Source organism: Polypterus senegalus, chromosome 9 (genome assembly GCF_016835505.1).
Source record: "Polypterus senegalus isolate Bchr_013 chromosome 9, ASM1683550v1, whole genome shotgun sequence".
Classification (NCBI taxonomy): domain Eukaryota; kingdom Metazoa; phylum Chordata; class Cladistia; order Polypteriformes; family Polypteridae; genus Polypterus; species Polypterus senegalus.
The window spans coordinates 136,383,976-136,402,679 of NC_053162.1; the positions used below are offsets into that span (position 1 = coordinate 136,383,976).

Sequence of the window (18,704 nt, forward strand, 5' to 3'; positions counted from 1 at the left end):
TAGAGTTGGCCGGCCATCTAAACTGAGCGATCGGGGGAGAAGGGCCTTAGTCGGGGAGATGACCAGGAATCCAATGGTCACTCTGTCAGAGCTCCAGAGATCCTCTGTGGAGAGAGGAGAACCTTCCTAGAAGGACAACCATCTCTGCAGCAATCCATCAATCAGGCCTGTATGGTAGAGTAGCCAGACGAAAGCCACTCCTTAGTAAAAGGCACATGGCAGCCCACCTGGAGTTTGCCAAAAGGCACCTGAAGGACTCTCAGACCATGAGAAACAAAATTCTCTGGTCTGATGAGACAAAGTTTGAACTCTTTGGTGTGAATGCCAGGCGTCACGTTTGGAGGAAACCAGGCACCACTCATCACCAGGCCAATACCATCACTACAGTGACTAGTCAGGAAAAAGGGAAAGATGACTGCAGCAATGTACAGAGACATCCTGGATGAAAACCTGCTCCAGAGTGCTCTTGACCTCAGACTGGGGCGACGGTTCATCTTTCAGCAGGACGACGACTCTAAGCACACAGCCAAGATATCAAAGGAGTGGCTTCAGGACAACTCTGTGAATGTCCTTGAGTGGCCCAGCCAGAGTCCAGACTTGAATCCGATTGAACATCTCTGGAGAAATCTTAAAATGGCTGTGCACTGATGTTTCCCATCCAACCTGATGGAGCTTGAGAGGTGCTGCAAAGAGGAATGGGCGAAACTGGCCAAGGATAGGTGTGCCAAGCTTGTGGCATCATATTCAAAAAGACTTGAGGCTGTAATTGCTTCCAAAGGTGCATCGACAAAGTATTGAGCAAAGGCTGTGAATACTTATGTACATGGGATTTCTTAGTTTTTTTATTTTTAATAAATTTGCAAAAACCACAAGTAACGTTTTTTCACGTTGTCATTATGGGGCGTTGTGTGTAGCATTCTGAGGAAAAAAATGAATTTAATCCATTTTGGAATAAGGCTGTAACATAACAAAATGTGAAAAAAGTGATGTGCTGTGAATACTTTCCGGATGCACACTGTGTGTGTGTGTATATATATATATATATATATATATATATATATATATATATATATATATATATATATAAATAAGGAGAAAAGTGAGTCATGTATCATACAATAGGAATAAAAAATGAAGGTTACCACAAACTGCAAAGTGTCATCATCAGAGGCAAATGATTAGACATACAGGAATCAAAGGCTATATATTGGTGGTGAAGGGTGGGGACGGAGAGTGGATTAGTAAAGTGGTGTTCTTTAGGTGTTGGTCATAAAGTCTTTTTTTTTTATTATTATTATTTAGACGTTCTTCTTTTAAACATGCATATGCTGGGTTCAAGTCCAAGTGTCTGTTAATGGCGTTTTCATTAGAGAGCCACGATTCAGCCAGTGCCGGAGAACCAACATTCCATAGGAAAAAAATATATATACGGTAACTCACATCACATAATCCACACGTTAGCCATTTGTATGGTCAAACATACAACAAATATGCAGTTTTTGTTAAAATATTAATACTTCTGGAAAAAAATAAACAGGAAAGACCCATTCCTATAATACCATGCGAGCGAACTGAAGATCCATCCTCATTCATCTGTCAAGGATTCTCTGTTCAGTTAAAGAAGATATGATGATATCTTTGGTGTTGTCCAGTGGTGGTCATGATAGATGACAAAGATTTTGGCTCAGCAGCCCTCACCATGTAAACATCAGCCTAGTGATGCAAAGAGACAACTGGGTGACACTGCTGCTTTATAACAAGAGACACAAGGCTCGAAAATGACAGTGGCGCTAGAACAACTGACTGGGTAGCAATATGGCCGGCACAGATTCTCTTTAAAGCACCAAGCCTGTGACATTTAGAGGTGTTAGGATGTAGCGGGTTGGACAATGACTGACTGACGTTTAGAGATCTCTAAATTGATAGTGTACAGTATGTGCATCTTTTAAATTATTACGCTCCAAATTTAATCTTCAGGTAAATACCTTTTTCTCTCTTTTCCAAATTAAGAATGTTGCCAAAAAAGAAACATAGCCAGCTTCCCTCAGCTTTCACCTGCTGCATGTATTTGCTAGCTAGTTTGGATGAAGATCCAGACAGCATCTACAGAGTACATTATCAGCGTTCAGAAACCTAACTCTTAATAATCTTAAGAAGGCAACGGGAAAGCAATGTCTCAATTAAAATCTGAGAAAAGCAATGGAATTCAGCCATTTACAGTATAACAAACATCAACATATGCCCAAATTTAAAAACTAAATTGTTCATCATTCAAAAAAAAATCTCATCTAAAATATACCCAGGGTAAGATCCAGAGGTCATTAAGTGTCTGCATTGCTGAATCACATTGGAATGAATATCTTACAAGACCTTCCTCAAAATGGTGTCTCTTTGATAACCTTGGAATTCAAGTAACTCCTAACATTAACAGTAATATCTGGAGTAATATTAGAGGGGAAAAGAAAAAATCAATTGGAATATCTTATACCACACTTACTTGCGTGACGTCTGAATCCCAATCCAGCCTTCTACAACTCAGTGAGAAAGCGAGGTACAGTATTATGTCATCTGAAATTGGGGGGGAAAAAAAAATCAAATTATCTTTAAAAAGAATTTTCTCAAAACTTTTCAGGACTTGGAAAGCAGGCATTCATGTAATAGTAAAGTACTCAGGCTGGGTGTGCGCAGAACCTTTTACATGTTATTCTGCATAAAGACACCATTTTAGACACAACTCTTTAGTCATAACAGCTCTCAGTCTGGTTGGGTTGAATGCAGAGATTTAGGGTTAGTCTTTCAGCATATTTCTGTACTTGCTATGTTATTTTTTTTTTTTTTTGCTTGATTGGGTGGGGTGCTTTGTTATGTTCTGTTTTAAGAAAAAACAAAAACATAAAATCCAAATGTGAACTACAAACACTTCTCTTTAAGAGCAGTCCAAGAAAGTCAAACACAAAAGTCTTCAAACGCTTCTTAAAAATAAAATAAAATGTAAGATTTGAACACTTCCTAGCCAGTAGGAAAATAGGCTTTACTTATTTCCAGATATTTCATCTAAGAAAAAACAAAGTAGGATGAACAGCAGATAAATAGTTTTTTCTTGACCTCTTAAAAAGTCCCAATCTTTTTTAACAATAACATTTCTTTCTGATATAACAGTCCTTACATATGAATAACGCTGTAATAGTTTATAAAACATGGGAAGAGGAGAGGCACACGTAGTTAAACAATACTGAGCACACTGCTGTATTGTGCGCCTGTGGACCTTTTACTTGTTTATCACTGAACGTGCCCTTTAAACAGCACTTGTTTGCACATCAATGGAGGGGTCCTGTATCTGCTTAACTTGGTGAACCTTTAAGAAAAGTCGTCACAGAAACAACGCAAGAAAGTAGAAAAAATGGCATTTTAAGAGGCAAAAACTGGTAACAAATTGAGGTTGCTGGTCTATCAAGTAAATACTGAAAATGCACAGCACTCTTTTCTTTTCCAAATGTCTAAAGATTACATAAAATCTATTCATTAATCACCAGAGTGGAGGTGACAAATTGGGTAAGTAGCCCCATGTGTCTCTTACCTTGTTTCAAGTTTATGTTGGCAAGATGACATGACAGACTTTCTTCACTATTTTACTTCAGTGTTTTAACTTGTAATGGTCTCTCAGGACTGACTGCAAACAGTAACAAAACACATTTTCTTGTAGTTGATTAGTGACAAAAATGTTAGGATTTCACTAGAAACATGATCACCAAACACAGGATGAGACTGTTTCCCATATACAGTCATATATATAATAATTTTTCAACAAAAAAGATAACAGTGGTATATCTTTCATTTCCTAGGAACATCTGAGTACTGGGGTGTTTTCCGAACACAGATTTTTAGTAAAGCAGTATTTAGTCATATGAAATTAAATCAAATGTGAAAAACTGGCTGTGCAAAAATTTGGGTACCCTTGTAATTTTGCTGATTTGAATGCATGCAACTGCTCAATACTGATTACTTGCAACACCAAATTGGTTGGATTAGCTCGTTAAGCCTTGAACTTCATAGACTGGTGTGTCCAATCATGAGAAGGTATCTAAGGTGGTCAATTTCAAGCTGTGCTTCCCTTTGACTCTCCTCTGAAGAGTGACAGCATGGGATCCTCAAAGCAACGCTCAAAAGATCTGAAAACAAAGATTGTTCAGTATCATGGTTTAGGGGAAGGCTACAAAAAGCTCTCTCAGTGATTTAAACTGTCAGGAATGTAATCAGGAAATGGAAGGCCACAGGCACAGTTGCTGTTAAACCCAGCAGGTCTGGCAGGCCAAGAAAAATTCAGGAGCGGCACATGTGCAGGATTGCGAGAATGGTTACAGACAACCCACAGATGACCTCCAGAGACCTGCAAGAACATCTTGCTGCAGATGGTGTATCTGTACATCATTCTACAATTCAGCACAATTTGCACAAAGAACATCTATATGGCAGGGTGATGAGAAAGAAGCCCTTTCTGCACTCACACCACAAACAGAGTTGCTTGTTGTATGCAAATGCTCATTTAGACAAGCCAGATTCATTTTGGACCAAAGTGCTTTGGACTGATGAGACAAAAATTGAGTTATTTGGTCATAACAAAAAGCGCTTTGCATGGTGAATGAAGAACACCACATTCCAAGAAAAACACCTTCTACCTACGGTCTAATTTGGTGGAGGTTCCATCATGCTGTGGGGCTGTGTGACTAGTTCAGGGACTGGGGCCCTTGTTAAAGTTGAAGGTCGGATGAATTCAGCCCAGTATCAACAAATTCTTCAGGATAACGTTCAAGCATCAGTCACAAAGTTGAAGTTACGCAGGGGTTGGATATTCCAACAAGACAATGACCTTAACAGTCTAAATCTAAAAAGGCATTCATGCAGAGGGAGAAGTACAATGTTCTGGAATGGCTGTCACAGTCTCCTGACTTGAATATCATCGAAAATCAATGGGATCTCTCTGGAGAGACTTTGTATGGAAGAATGGTCACAAATACCTCCATCCAGAATCCAGACACTCATCAAAGGCTATAGGAGACGTCTAGAGGCTGTTATATTTGCAAAAGAGGCTCAACTAAGTATTAATGTATTATCTGGGTTGGGATGCCCAAATTTATGCACCCGTCTAATTTTGTTATGATGCATATTGCATATCTTCTGTTAATCCAATAAACTTAATGTCACTGCTGAAATAGTACTGTTTCCATAAGGCATGTCATAAATTAAAAGGAAGTTGCTACTTTGAAAGCTCAGCCAATGACAAACAAAAATCCAAAGAATTAAGAGGGTCTCCCAAACTTTTTCATATGACTGTACATTAGTTATTAAAATACTGATTGGCAGCAACTTCTTCAGGTGTACAGTTACATGTAGCAAAGCTAACAGTTTTCATTAGTACCAGATTTTACATGATACAAAGCCATGCATTTTTATGCTTCTATTCACCAGCTGGTTAGATGGCAATGTCTGTCTCTCTAACCTGTGTAGGTAAAAACTTGTGTTGCTTCAAAAGCTTAGAGATTGAAACAGCAGCATCTAGTGGCATGCAGTGTAACTACAGACAGCATATGTTCAAATAACACAGAGTGCCTGAAATGTGGTAGTGCGGAGATAAATATAATGAAAAAGATAAACAATGAAAAGAGAATGTATCATTGACTCTTTCTGGTAAATTTAAAAATGCATAATGGTTTAAATCATCTAAGTGGTTCTCAAAAGGCACACCATGAACATTATGGAAGTAATAACCTCTGTCTCCAAGGCCCCACCCCTGTTACCTGGAGGAAAAGCTTCATGTGAGCCCTGCTTTTACATGGGGGTAAAAAATATCTTCCCAGGAATAATTTCCATATTTTTTTACAGTGCGCCACAAACAAGAAAAAAAGTTTGAAAACCACTGCTATAATGTATTATTTTTAACACAGCAATCTACTTGTTAAATTACTACCAAAGTCTTATATGGGGAAATGTTTCTCTACAGGAACCAAGAAACTGTCTGTAGCAATATTTTAAAAAAACTAAAGTGTGCAAAAAAGAAAACATGAAAATACACTTTGTGCTATGATTTAATTAATGCTCCCGACATGGTAGCACAGTGACTAGAGCTGCTGCTTCACAGATTTAACACCTCATACCCAGTTGTGTTCTGCGTTACGTTTTCCTTCTGCATCCCAAAGAAAAATATTAAAGTTATGAATTCTCACCTGGCACCATGTGCACAACTGACCCCTAGGATGGACTGCTGCTGCCAGTCAAGGCTGGGTCTTTCTTTGTGCCTAATATTGCCTGGATAGGCTCCACCATTTGACTCTGAATGATATTAAGTGGGATCAATTCAACTAAGAAATGTTAGGGTTAAGACTAAATCTAGAACAAGAGAACGAAATGCAATAACCAGATAAAGCGATGATTTTCAGTTGGGAACTACAGAAATTCTCATTGCATCTCTGTGTTTATATACTCGTACTGCTTAAATAATTTTAGTTTATCATCATGAGTCACTCATTCATTTTGTAAGATGTTAAACAGTATTTCAGACACTCGATTTTAGATTTTTATCATCTATGGAATCCACCAGAGCACTTGCACACTGCCTGCACAGAAAAAATAAAAAAATAAATAAATAAAAATCACAGATGTGGTCAGAACTGGTCATCTACAGCTGGTATTGATGCTATCAATGGATTCAGCTCTAAGTAAAGTTGAAAGTAGAATATTTATGGGTTGATAAGGGGTGAGAGAATATGCAGACTTTGAGATAGACCAAGCCAGAGAGGAGCTTTAAACCACCGCTACTGATGATGATCAACTTAATCCTTTTGGAATCATCTACATTGGTTAAGAGTCTGTGCCGTACCTCCATGAGAACCGTGAAAGCTGCCTAGAATATTTTACACAGACAGGGTTTAATACCATCAATCTGGGCTTGAAATAAATGTCTGCTCACATCTGTGAATAGCTAGACACAATCTCTGCTTCTGGTAAGCAGATGAATTTTGGGGTCTCTCCAAGTTAGTTAAACATAGTAAAATAATATCACCATTTGAGAACACATCTGTTGTCCAAATAGCTACTTACGGTTGGTCTGCACCATTATAGTGCTCTGCATCCCTGACTAAAGTGACTACATTGTAAAAAGAGGACTCCCAGAGGTCACAGAGAAGAATCAGCTCATTTCCATTGGAAGATTAAAACCAATTTGCTGCTATGGTGCCAAATGTGATGAGATCATGAAGATAAATTCAGGAGTACAAAGTAAGGCAGAAGAGAAAAATTCAAATACTGAATTATAAAAAGTGAATTAGAGACAAAGGAACAGAAGAAAAAAAAATAGCAACAGGAAAACATAAAATATGTTGTCGTACCTTGCATAACTGAGTAACCTTTATGGCACAATAACAATTCAATACATTTATGGTCACTACAGTATTTGAATTTAATAATCTTCATGTGGGAAAAGGCTGACTCGCATAAATAAGTAGAGCCGAATAATGCAGTCAAGGAGCTTTGGAATTCAGCCGAGTGAAAAATGACGGCTGTCCAATTAACTGCGATTTTAGTTCCCTCTCCTTTTTCTTTCTCAGATCGCTTTTCGGAAGGAAGTCAGTTTCGTAGTTTTTATGAACAGTTCCAAAATGCCTTTCCACATTTTCCTTCTTTGGAATAGCAATGATAGATTGACAGATCAGACAAACGCACTTCGATTGTGACATTGTGAGAAAAAAAAATCCTCTTCCAGTTCCACATCCAGCTCATACCCTCCTCAAACATTTTTTTTTTTTTTTTAAATCCCTTCTTTAGTCGATATAAATTGGAAGGCTCACAAGATCACAGCCGGAGTTTTGCAGTAGCATGTGCGTTTGATCATGCGTGCGGGATGACCAGTGTGTGTGAGAAGAAGAGAGATCTCGGACTGGCTGCCCTGTATGTCAATCAAGTGGCAAATGCCTACATAGGCAGGATATATGATAGACTAACATTTAAAAAAAATTTTTTGGAATGCAATGTGATCTACCTGCACTACCTTTGCAATCTACTGGTCAATCGCGATCGACGCATTGGGCACCCCTGCCTTAACTAGAGACATTAAGTGACAAACAAGTGTGTGTGCCACCTGAAACTACACATCACCATTTATCAGGTTGTACAATTGTCAATATTCAAATGTACTTTGCATATTTTTTATGAATATTAATACTACATTGTTTAAATTGTAACTTAAGTTCTGCTTGTCTTTTACTACACCTAATTGCCCGAGGTTATAGATGTAGAAGGGAAGGTAGGGAGAAATTATACACTATAATACCTTATAAACAGTGGTAAGACTGAGATTTGAGGCATTCTGACAGAGGCTACATATTAATAATACAAAAGGGGAAAGTAGAGTAATAGAATACTCTACCAAGACAAAACAAGGGACTCCTTAATGTGTCCCATCTCCTTTACCATTTTACATTCAAGGCCTATGACACAATCAGGATTCTACTAGCAGCCCTGCAGTTGACACTATGGCGATAGGACCCATATTTAGGAAGATGAAGAAACATGCAGTGAAGATACTTGCCTTAGAACTGCTCAAGAAATTCCTTTCCTCCAAATGGCCAAATGTATTTTTTTTTTGAGAAAAAAAAAAACACACAAAACAACTTGTGATCAAAATAATGTTTTTTAAACACATTTCTGAATTATTGTGAAATGGCTAAACTATTACCTGTGTGGTCTTTGAACTTATAGACGTGGATGCAATTGCATTTTCACATGTAAACATGACCTAATAAAACCCCTAAAATCGGTTTCATTCCATTAACCTGTCAGAGTAGGGTGATCCTTTATTAATCTCCGTATGTCTTGTTTTTGATTTCTTATTTTTCTGAACTGTAGCTGTGATATCTTTCACTTGGAGGTTATAGGCATTGAGTAAGTAAAGCTGGGAAGAAATATTGTGTGTGTGTGTTTTCATTTAAGGCTGTAAAGCCAAAAAAAAAAAAAGGGAATATTCGAAGGGGGGTGATTTTTATTTTATACCCACTGTAAATAATGCAAGAAAAAAAGAAAAAGGTCTTATTTTAATACGTAAAGGCTTATTATGCAGGAATAACACTGCACGGTAGAACGATTATTTTAAACAACCTTAACAGCATAATCTGCACATTTGAAAGAACAGATCAAGCATGCAAGATATTTATTAAATGTATGCCTACAAACATTCAACTCCGTTGTATTGCAAGGTAATAAAACATTTTAGCTTCACAGTAGGGACTACAGTATATCATACTCCTAATAACACTTAAACTAAACATTAACCACAAAACCCTGTAAACAGTACAAATAATAATAAAAATAATAAACATACTGCAAAGTCAGTCAAGTTAATTTGGTTGAATAATAAAGGCGTAATCCTAAACCACATAGTCTTCAGACTGGTAAAACCAGTTTTCTCCACAAAATAAATTCTTAAAGAATAATACTCAAGAGCACAACAACAAATGTCAGCACTTTATAGAGAACATTTATTCTCATTACATTTGCTTCCCATCATACCCAATACACATTACAGTTTAAAATTCATGATTTAAGTAAGAGAATTTTCTATAGTGCTAGAATTTAAAGAGTAAATTTATTGCAATGATGCACAATTCATAACTTCAGAGACGGCTTTCCTATACAACATTTGGACCCAGGAAGAAGGAAGGAAAGAAAAAAAACAAAAAACAAACACATACCACTGAATGCTGCTTGTGTTACGCACTGTTATGCAGTGTAAAATTCCACCAAAGAAGCTTGCTTCTCCAGTTTAAGGTCACATTTTGGCATGATGAAATGGTGAGGAAAACAATAACACAAAATAACCATACCAAAAAAAAAAAAATAAATTAAAATGCTTTTCAACAACTGTTGGCAAAAAAGGAAGATGAACAGTTTGCTTCTGGCTTGTTTACATGGAGCTTATTTGGTAACCACGCCAATACTAACTTCAGCTCACATAAGGTATAAAATAGAAACCTTTTATACAGAAGTTAGAGTAATAAATAAAACAGAAATATCAATTTACTGTACATAGTCATTATTGGAAAAGAGCAATAAGTCCCAACATATTACTAAAATTCCAACTGAACATTTGTATCTCTAAGCAAAAACAAATGAAATCCAAATCCAGAAAAAGCAATAAATGTCTCTGCACCAAAATAAAGACAGGAACTGACATTCTCAGGCACCGGGGACAGTTCAGAAACATAAGACTTGCTACAGGGGACAACTTGTCATGACATCCAACCAGCCTATATTCCTTGCAGAGAGTGTCTCTTATTTCAGATTGACAGGCATTTGACTTGTGGCAGTCTGTTGCTTGGGAACACCGATCTAGTAGACATTCAGGCCAGGGAAAGAACTAATTGGAGAAAGAAAAAAAGGAAAAAAAAAAAAAGTTACTTTGATCTTGTACAACCAAGAGACCAATCCTAACAATTTAAAACAATAAATAGTAACATCTTTCTTTTAGGCAATGAGATGAAAGGTTACTCATGGTAAGTACTGAATGTAGAAGATTCTCAATATAAATAAATAAATAAATCTCTTCATTTTGAGAATGACTTTGGAGCCAATTTGCTAGTACACCTCACATCTATCAACCATTTGATGGTATTATTTAGTTACAAGCACTACAAGATGCCTGAGCTAGCTAGCTGTGTTGTTTGATACCACAGGACACGGTGCACCTCTGTGTTTTCAGTATGTCCAACAGTGATTCACCAGTTTAAAAAGTTCACTCCTCTGGACTTTCTCATTATGATTGTATGCTGTAACACAACAATACTTTTAACTGGGATTTTTTGCTGCTTTACACAAAAGTACTCTATAAAGTGAAAAATTCCAGACATTTTGCTAACTTGAACAAAATAAATGCAATAAGTATTTGCCCCAACACACTATTTATTCTCAAAGTCCATAAATACTTGACTGGAGCCGAGCAGACTACTAAAACTGTGTACTTGCATCTTCAAACTGAAATAAACGTGTGTGTTATGCAGCTGAAGCGCTTAATAAGCATTAGACATAAATACACCTGTACAGTAATCCCCCCACGATAGATGAAAATCCGCGAAGTAGAAACCATATGTTTGTATGGTTATTTTTATATATCTTAAGCCCTTATAAACTCTCCCACACTGTTAACATTATTAGAGCCCTCTAGACATGAAATAACACCCCTTAGTCAAAAGTTTAAACTGTGCTCCATGACTAGACAGAGATGACAGTTCTTTCTCACAATTAAAAGAATGCAAACGTATCTTCCTCTTCAAATAATGCGTGTCAGGAGCAGAGAATGTCAGAGAGAGAGCGCAAGAGAAAAGCAAACAATCAAAAAATCAATACGTGCTTTTGAGCTTTCAGGTATGCCGAAGCACCGTGATAAAGCAGCATTTTTTAAGAGAAGCGTCCGTATCTTCTAAGCAAACAGCCTCTGTGCAAACAGCCCCTCTGCGCACACCCCGTCCGTCAGGCGCAGAGAGAGTGAGAGACAGAGAAAGGCAAACAATCAAGCACCACATGGGAAGCAAATCGTATATCATTGAGGAGTTTTATTTAATATGTAATACATGCTCTGATTGGGTAGCTTCTCAGCCATCTGCCAATAGCGTCCCTTGTATGAAATCAACTGGGCAAACCAACTGAGGAAGCATGTAGCATTAATTAAAAGACCCATTGTCCGCAAAAATCCACGAACCAGTGAAAATTCCGTGATATATATTTAGATATGCTTACATTTAAAATCCGAGATGGAGTGAAGCCGCGAAAGTGGAAGCGCGATGGAACGAGGGATCACTGTATCTGGAAGTTTCCCCAGTTAGCATTTTCCAAACACTATACCAAGATCACTAAGAAACCACCCAAGCAGGTTTGAGATAAGATTCTTGGAAAAATACCAGTCAGGACAATTGATAAAATTCAGCTTTCAAAGTTGCGAATATACACTGAAGCACAGTGAACTATAGAAAAAAACCCAAGAAAATACGGAGTAAAACACAAATCTGCTCAAAATGTGCCATTCCCCAAACATCTAGGTAAGAGCAGCTGTATTAAGTGAAGCCACCAAACAGTCCATGGCAACATTAAAGGAGTTGTCCATGATAACAATGAACTGAGAACCTGTGCATGAGACTACAGCAGCACACACACTTCATAAAGTGGAGGTGTACAGAAAGGTGCTAAGAAGTGGCCTTTGTTGTGGAGGGAAAACACACTAATTTTCTATCTCAGATGGAGTTTTCCCAAAGGCATGTGAGGAACTCAATGATAAATCGCTATGTTAGGCAGAAACGTACACTACATGAAGTATAAAGTACATGGTCTATCTGTCAGGCAGACCACAATTTGTGAGACTCAAGGTTCGCATTTCAGATAAGGATGTGAGCAACACAGAAGCATCATAAAGGACAGTCCTGTCTTCTTTTCAGTCAACTCTCTACACCTCCAAACATAAACATAACACTATATCATGTCACTTGCAGAAACTCCCAGATGAATCTGCAGTTATGGGGTATACTAATAAATGGGAAAAGAGTACAGGATGTACAGGTGGTCAACACCAACAGGTGCTTGGGAGTCCACATTAATGACCAGTTTAACTGGTCTTGGAACACAGAGGAACTATATTGGAAAGGGCAGAGCAGGCTTTTTCCTTAAGAGACTGCATTCCTTTAATATGGGAAGTGACATTCAATCACAACTTCTACAACTCTGTGATGGATAGTACAATATTCTACAGTGTGGTGTGCTAGACCAGTAACATCACTTCAAGAGAGGCCAACTGAATTAACAAGCTAATTAAAATGGAAAGTTCAGTTAAAGGAAGCACCCTTATAATCTCTCCCACACTGTTAACATTGATAGAGCCCTCTAGACATGAAATAACAGCCTTTAGTCAAAATTTTAAACTGTGCTCCATGACAAGATAGAGATGACAGTTCTCTCTCACAATTAAAAGAATGCAAACATATCTTCTCTTCAAAGAAGCGCCGTCAGAGGGAGGGAGTGAGATAAAAGCAAACAATCAAAAAATCAATACGTGCTTTTAAGTATGCAGAAGCACCCGATAAAGCAGCATTTTGTAGAGGAGCGTCCGTATCCTCTAGGCAAACAGCCTCTGTGCAAACAGCCCCTCCGTCAGGCGCAGAGAAAGTCAGAGAGGGCGAGAGACCGAGAAAAGCAAACAATGAAGCACCGCGCGGGAAGCATATTGTATATCATTGAGGAGTTTTATTTAATATGTAATACATGCTCTGATTGGGTAGCTTCTAAGCCATCCGCCAATAGCGTCCCTTGTATGAAATCAACTTGGCAAACAAACTGAGGAAGCATGTACCATAAATTAAAAGACCCATTGTCCGCAGAAAGCCGCAAACCAGCGAAAAATCTGCGATATATATTTAGATATGCTTACATTTAAAATCCGCGAAAGTTGAAGCGCGATATAGCGAGGGATTACTGTACTTTCAACTAATAAAATATTCAGCAGGAAGAAACGCTACTGGGGCTCATTTACACCAACAGCAATGCATCTACTCAGTGCCTTACTGGGATTGTGTTTTATAATTTTCTTCTTTGTTCAGACGAAAGTGCATGCGTGTGTATTTCTTTATTTTGTGGAGCTATTGTAAGATTTTTGAACTTCTGAGACCGTCCCCAACAGACTGACATTCCAAAACATGACTGACGTGACTTTTGAGGGCTGCTTATCAGCTACCGAGTCAACCGCAGGTCCACCACAGCGCCAGAGAGGCAGCAGCAAGCTCACCGCCTCCTTGTGCAATGGGTCTGTTGCCCAATGGGTTATGCGGGAAACACTATAACCTGGCCCTAACCCTGCCAGTTCGCTGTGTCTGTGTGTAGTACAGTGGTAGCTCCTGCTGCAGTAAATAACTTTGCTGTTCTTGTTTCAAGTTGAACAGGACTGATTTTGCTGAAATCCTTAGTCGCAGCCTCGTCTTTTGGGTGCAAGGCAGCAATTTCCTTGTTGTACTAAGCACAGATAAATTCTGGAATAAATCCTGCTGCAATCTGCAAGTGGAATGAGATTTTTAAAAACTATTCATTATTGGAGGCAATGTTGCAAAAAATTACAGTGAAAGCTACACTTAAAATCAACAAGGCTAACGTTTGAGTAGCCTAGCCAGGAGATATAGGGTGCGGCCGTGTGAAAGCTTTATAGCCACTGGAAGCTTCTCTGCAACAAAACGGACATGTATGCCATCTACTCTGTATATGTGACAGTACTGCTAAATCAACTTGAATTACAAATGGCAGAATGCTAAAGCAAAGTAATATTCATAAGTCTGGAAAGTGTGGGATTGTAGTAGACATTTTTTTATTCATTTATTTCTTTATTGAGAAAAAGGTTTTCAATTTATAGATTTTACTTTAAAGGGGAAAAAAAGAGATTACTGTTTTACTGCAAATTGAGTCAAATTGAACCTGGACGAAAAGCTTCAAAGACAACTGTTGAAGCTTTGCCTTGTTTTGTTTACAAAATAGCCACATTCTGCACTATTATTTTCAGTGTCTAATTTTAATAAGTTTTATGCTGTATTTCTGGATACTTCCAATCTAACCAAGCATGTCAATGTGTGACTCAATGAAGAATTCAAATGATGTGCTATAAAAGCATGCATCTCTCATATTATTCACTTAAGTTCATAAGTGTCCTGTTCATAAATAGTTTGCCTGACCTGGATTAAAAAAGGGGACCATATTAGGGCAAAAATGACGAAAACAACTTTTTCTAATCTTTTTCACATAAACTGGAGAATGATTTTAAGATACCGGCAGCTATACTCTGTGTATTATGAAGGACTTTCATGTTGCTATCAATTTTCCTAACAAGCTCTGCTTACATGTGATCCATCTGACGTAAATCAAATCTAGCATCAGTGTGAGGTGTACTTTCACTACTACTTTTACTGGGGTATTACTTCAGTCCAAGAACATCTGAAGATATAGAAGCATCCTTTTTAGCTTATTAGCAGAAGATATGCAACATATTCAAGACCAGATCAGATGATCCACATTTGCACAAAAAAGTACAGAATTGCAATTTTATATTCATTTTAATAAAGGTTTTCTTAATTATGCACATAGGGCCTATAGTTAGAGGTAAAGCTTAATAAGAAGGGGCAGCAAAACAATGTGGTGTTTACAGGACACAAAGAGCATCACTTCAACCTATAAATAGAATGGCATAGTCATCTTCATAAGATTTTAGAAAATGGCTGGTAATTGACGATATAGAACTAGGCATTTCAAGGAGTAGCTATAAATGTGTTAATTATTTTTGTTCAGAATGCATTCATTAAATATGCACTCTTATTTTGGATAAAGCAACAAACAGTGGATATGCTAAATTGATTGGAAAAACCTCCCTGCTTGACTAAAACTCCCTATCCCTTAAAAAGGACAGCCAGGCAGAAAAATAAACATCTTCAATACCCACTCACATTATAAGCACCTAAGAATAATATCCAATAACCACCACATTGGTATTAGTAACAATATTTGCATTTATTATTCTATTTATTGTGCTCTCCAATTCACCCTACTACAAGTTGCTGCAATAAACATTTATGCTCTCAGTTCCCTAACCAATGTCATTTGAGTCCATCAATTTCCAAAAGTAAAAGTTTTTCTGTAGAAACACTCCACTGGCACTAAATCCAAATGTGCTTAATAAAATGCTAATCATCCAATAAGCACTAAAGGTGTAGCTGCAACAAGGTTTACAAGTTACATTAATCTCATTTATGTCCAGTATCATTTGCTTAAAATGCATGCATAACAAAAAGTAGTCGGGCAGGTTTTACATGACCAAGCTATACAAGAAAGTAATAGTTTCTGTTTATTATAAAGAACCTACTCAGTTTACAAGAAATCAGTAATTTGAGCTTGCACTGGCCAAATCTTCATTCTTTTTCCTAACACCACAACATGCCTTATTAGAACGGCAGTCTGTTTATTATATAAGCTTTAGGTAGACAGTACCACATAACAATCAAGGCAGTTTACTTTAAGCCACAAGATAGGTGGGTTTAAGATCCAAGTTCAACCTGTAACAAATATATACATACTGTAATCAACTACACTATAAGGATATAACTGTAAAGCACCATGGGATGGCATTGATAAAGGAACTAAATTAAATATACATTGTATTTATACTCTGTCTCTCATTCATACAATAACCAAGAAGTAATTTGGCCTGATCTAATTTTTCTAAATGATTGCATATTTTTATATAGAAAGTAAGACATCAATACATACCTACTGGACAAAAAGATTCTAGACTCAAACTACATACACTTGGCAGGTCTGCTTTATTTAATAAAATTTTGCAAAAAAGGAATGCATCACGTGAAAAGTTCAAAATTAAACTTATTTTTTTCCAGCTAATTTCATGATTGTGTTACTGCATAACCCATTTAAGGATCATCCTTAAAAAAATCCTAAACTGGCATTCCTCCTTTACTTCCTTAAGTGATGGCTACATATTTGTGTCTCAAAGAAAGGGCATTATGTTGCCAGAATGCAATTTTAATTGGCTTTTTATCCCAGTCGAAACATTTATATTAGGAGATGCTGGTTTAAAATAAGGTTAATATTAAAGCATTCACACTGTTGACTATTACTCTTTAATCGTGCCCAGCTAATGAGACATTCAGACAGGCTGGGATTACTTTCACACCTGTAGATTGCATGTTTGAATATTTTGTGTGGAAACTGAAACAGAAGGTGGTGTATTTCTCTTAGCTACAACCCAACAAAAACATCTTCCAAATCAGATACTCTGACATGGCAGACACTTTGTCCACAGTACTGTAAATCTTTATTAGTCACAAAACCCATTAACCTAAAACATCAAATACATACCAGTCATAGCCTCTTGTGCAAAATATTTGACATCCATATCTTGATCAGTGGCTAGTTTTTCAAGCACCGGTCTTACTTCTGCTTGGAGAGCACTGTGATAATGACAAATCAGAGAAGGATATTTGAATGGTAGAAAGAAAAAAAATCAGCAAAAGCAACAAAGTGATGCACAATGGAGGAAAGAAACCAAATAAATAATGAGAAAAGACTGATGAGCAACAGTTCAACACATCTTAAGACAAAGTAATTTCAGAAAGTAACAGCTGTGTCCACATACTCGGAAAAATATCAATACCATTCAGAGCCTAGAACTCCAACCAGGGCAGTGCTTTGTCTCCGGTCTAGTTCAGTGGCTCTAGAATAGCATCACCAATTTTTGAAGACAACACTGTGCAGTTGGGCTTTATCAGGCTGTGAACTTCAGTAGGCATTGGGACAGTTCCAGTGTGAAGTGTCAAGAATGAGAATCACCACCTCAGTAGGAAAATGTAAAAACTGTCCTTGCATGAATGTTGCCTCAACTAGAGGGATGGTGAGATTGACAGGCGGATCAGGGCAGTGAGTGCACTTATGTAGTTGCTATACTGATCCTCAGTGTCGAAGACGCAGCTAAGCTAGAAGACATAGCTCTCAAACATCATCTATGGTCGTGAGCTTTTGTCAATAACCGTAAGCATAAGACAGTAGATAAAAGTGACAGAAATTAACTTTATCTACAGGGTGGCTTGGCTCATCCTTAGAAATAGGTTGAAAAAGTACAGACTTCCTGGACAGGCTAAGAGACAGTGACCCTCCACATCAAGAGGAGCCAACTGTGGTAGTTCCCAGGAGGATAGTCTCCTTAATGGAATGCCTTGGGATTCCACAGTAAAAGTTGCAGTGGCTGGGGAAAGGAAAGAATTGGCCTCATTGCTAACACTATTGTGTCTGCATCCTGGTCTTAGATAAGCAGTGGATAATAAATGAATGAATGGGTTGAAACCAACACCCTAAAAACAATTATCAAAAAAATTGTTTATTTATTGAAAATGACACACATTACATTACAGAAAAACATTTTTATTAAATTAACGCTTAGCCATGTAAGAATTTAATATTATTCCAGAAAACAGTCAGTCTGCCTCTGTTCTTGATAAAGTGTGAGCAAACACTTACCTGTTCTCCAGAACAGGTCCAATTTTTTGTAATGATTTTGCCACATTGAAGCGGACATTAGCCACCTGGTCTTCAGACATCTTTAACACTACAGGCAACATCTGTTTGGTAGTAATTTCTTGGCCACAAGCTTCAGACAATGCCTTAAAAAAAATAAAGTAAAGACTGTGACCAACTGAAAGAAAATGGTACAAATTTTCAACAAATACCACCAAACTTGTTTGTATAGCCACTCTTGTGCATCAGATGCTCCATCAGAGGGACACTGCCGTATTTCTAAGTGGTTTGTGCAGGTTGCAGAAAACCTAGAAGTCAATCAAAACCAATAATGACATTTTACATACAGAAAGGTTTCTTCTTTCAAATACATCAAGTTTCCAAGTTGTCTGCTCTCTCTGTCATTAATAAGATATGCGATTTGCACTCGTATGTGTCAAGGTGATCAGTGCATTGCAGCCGAGTGAATCTCATTTTATCAGAGATGCCACCTATTTCGCGTCTAATATAGTGAAAGACTCATTACCACTGGATAGCCAAGTCTCAGGCCTTTTCAATGATGTATAGTTGGCTAGGATTGGTCATTATGAGTGAATCCCGTTAAATTTACTTCAAAT

At 37.5% G+C, this 18,704-nt stretch overlaps 1 protein-coding gene across 1 annotated transcript in view; it reads right to left on the reverse strand.

Annotated features, from left to right (window-relative positions):
- Positions 1 to 9,182: 9,182 nt before the first annotated feature.
- The window catches only part of LOC120535843 (serine/threonine-protein phosphatase 2A 65 kDa regulatory subunit A alpha isoform-like), a 49,617-nt gene continuing 40,095 nt past the window's right edge, over positions 9,183 to 18,704 (reverse strand). Inside the window, exons 13-15 of the mRNA XM_039763956.1 lie at positions 18,091 to 18,233; positions 16,936 to 17,027; positions 9,183 to 10,405 (exon numbers count right to left, since the gene is read on the reverse strand). Coding sequence (XP_039619890.1) covers positions 10,389 to 10,405; positions 16,936 to 17,027; positions 18,091 to 18,233 — 252 coding nt within the window. The 3' untranslated portion in view covers positions 9,183 to 10,388. The remainder of the gene's footprint in view (positions 10,406 to 16,935; positions 17,028 to 18,090; positions 18,234 to 18,704) is intronic.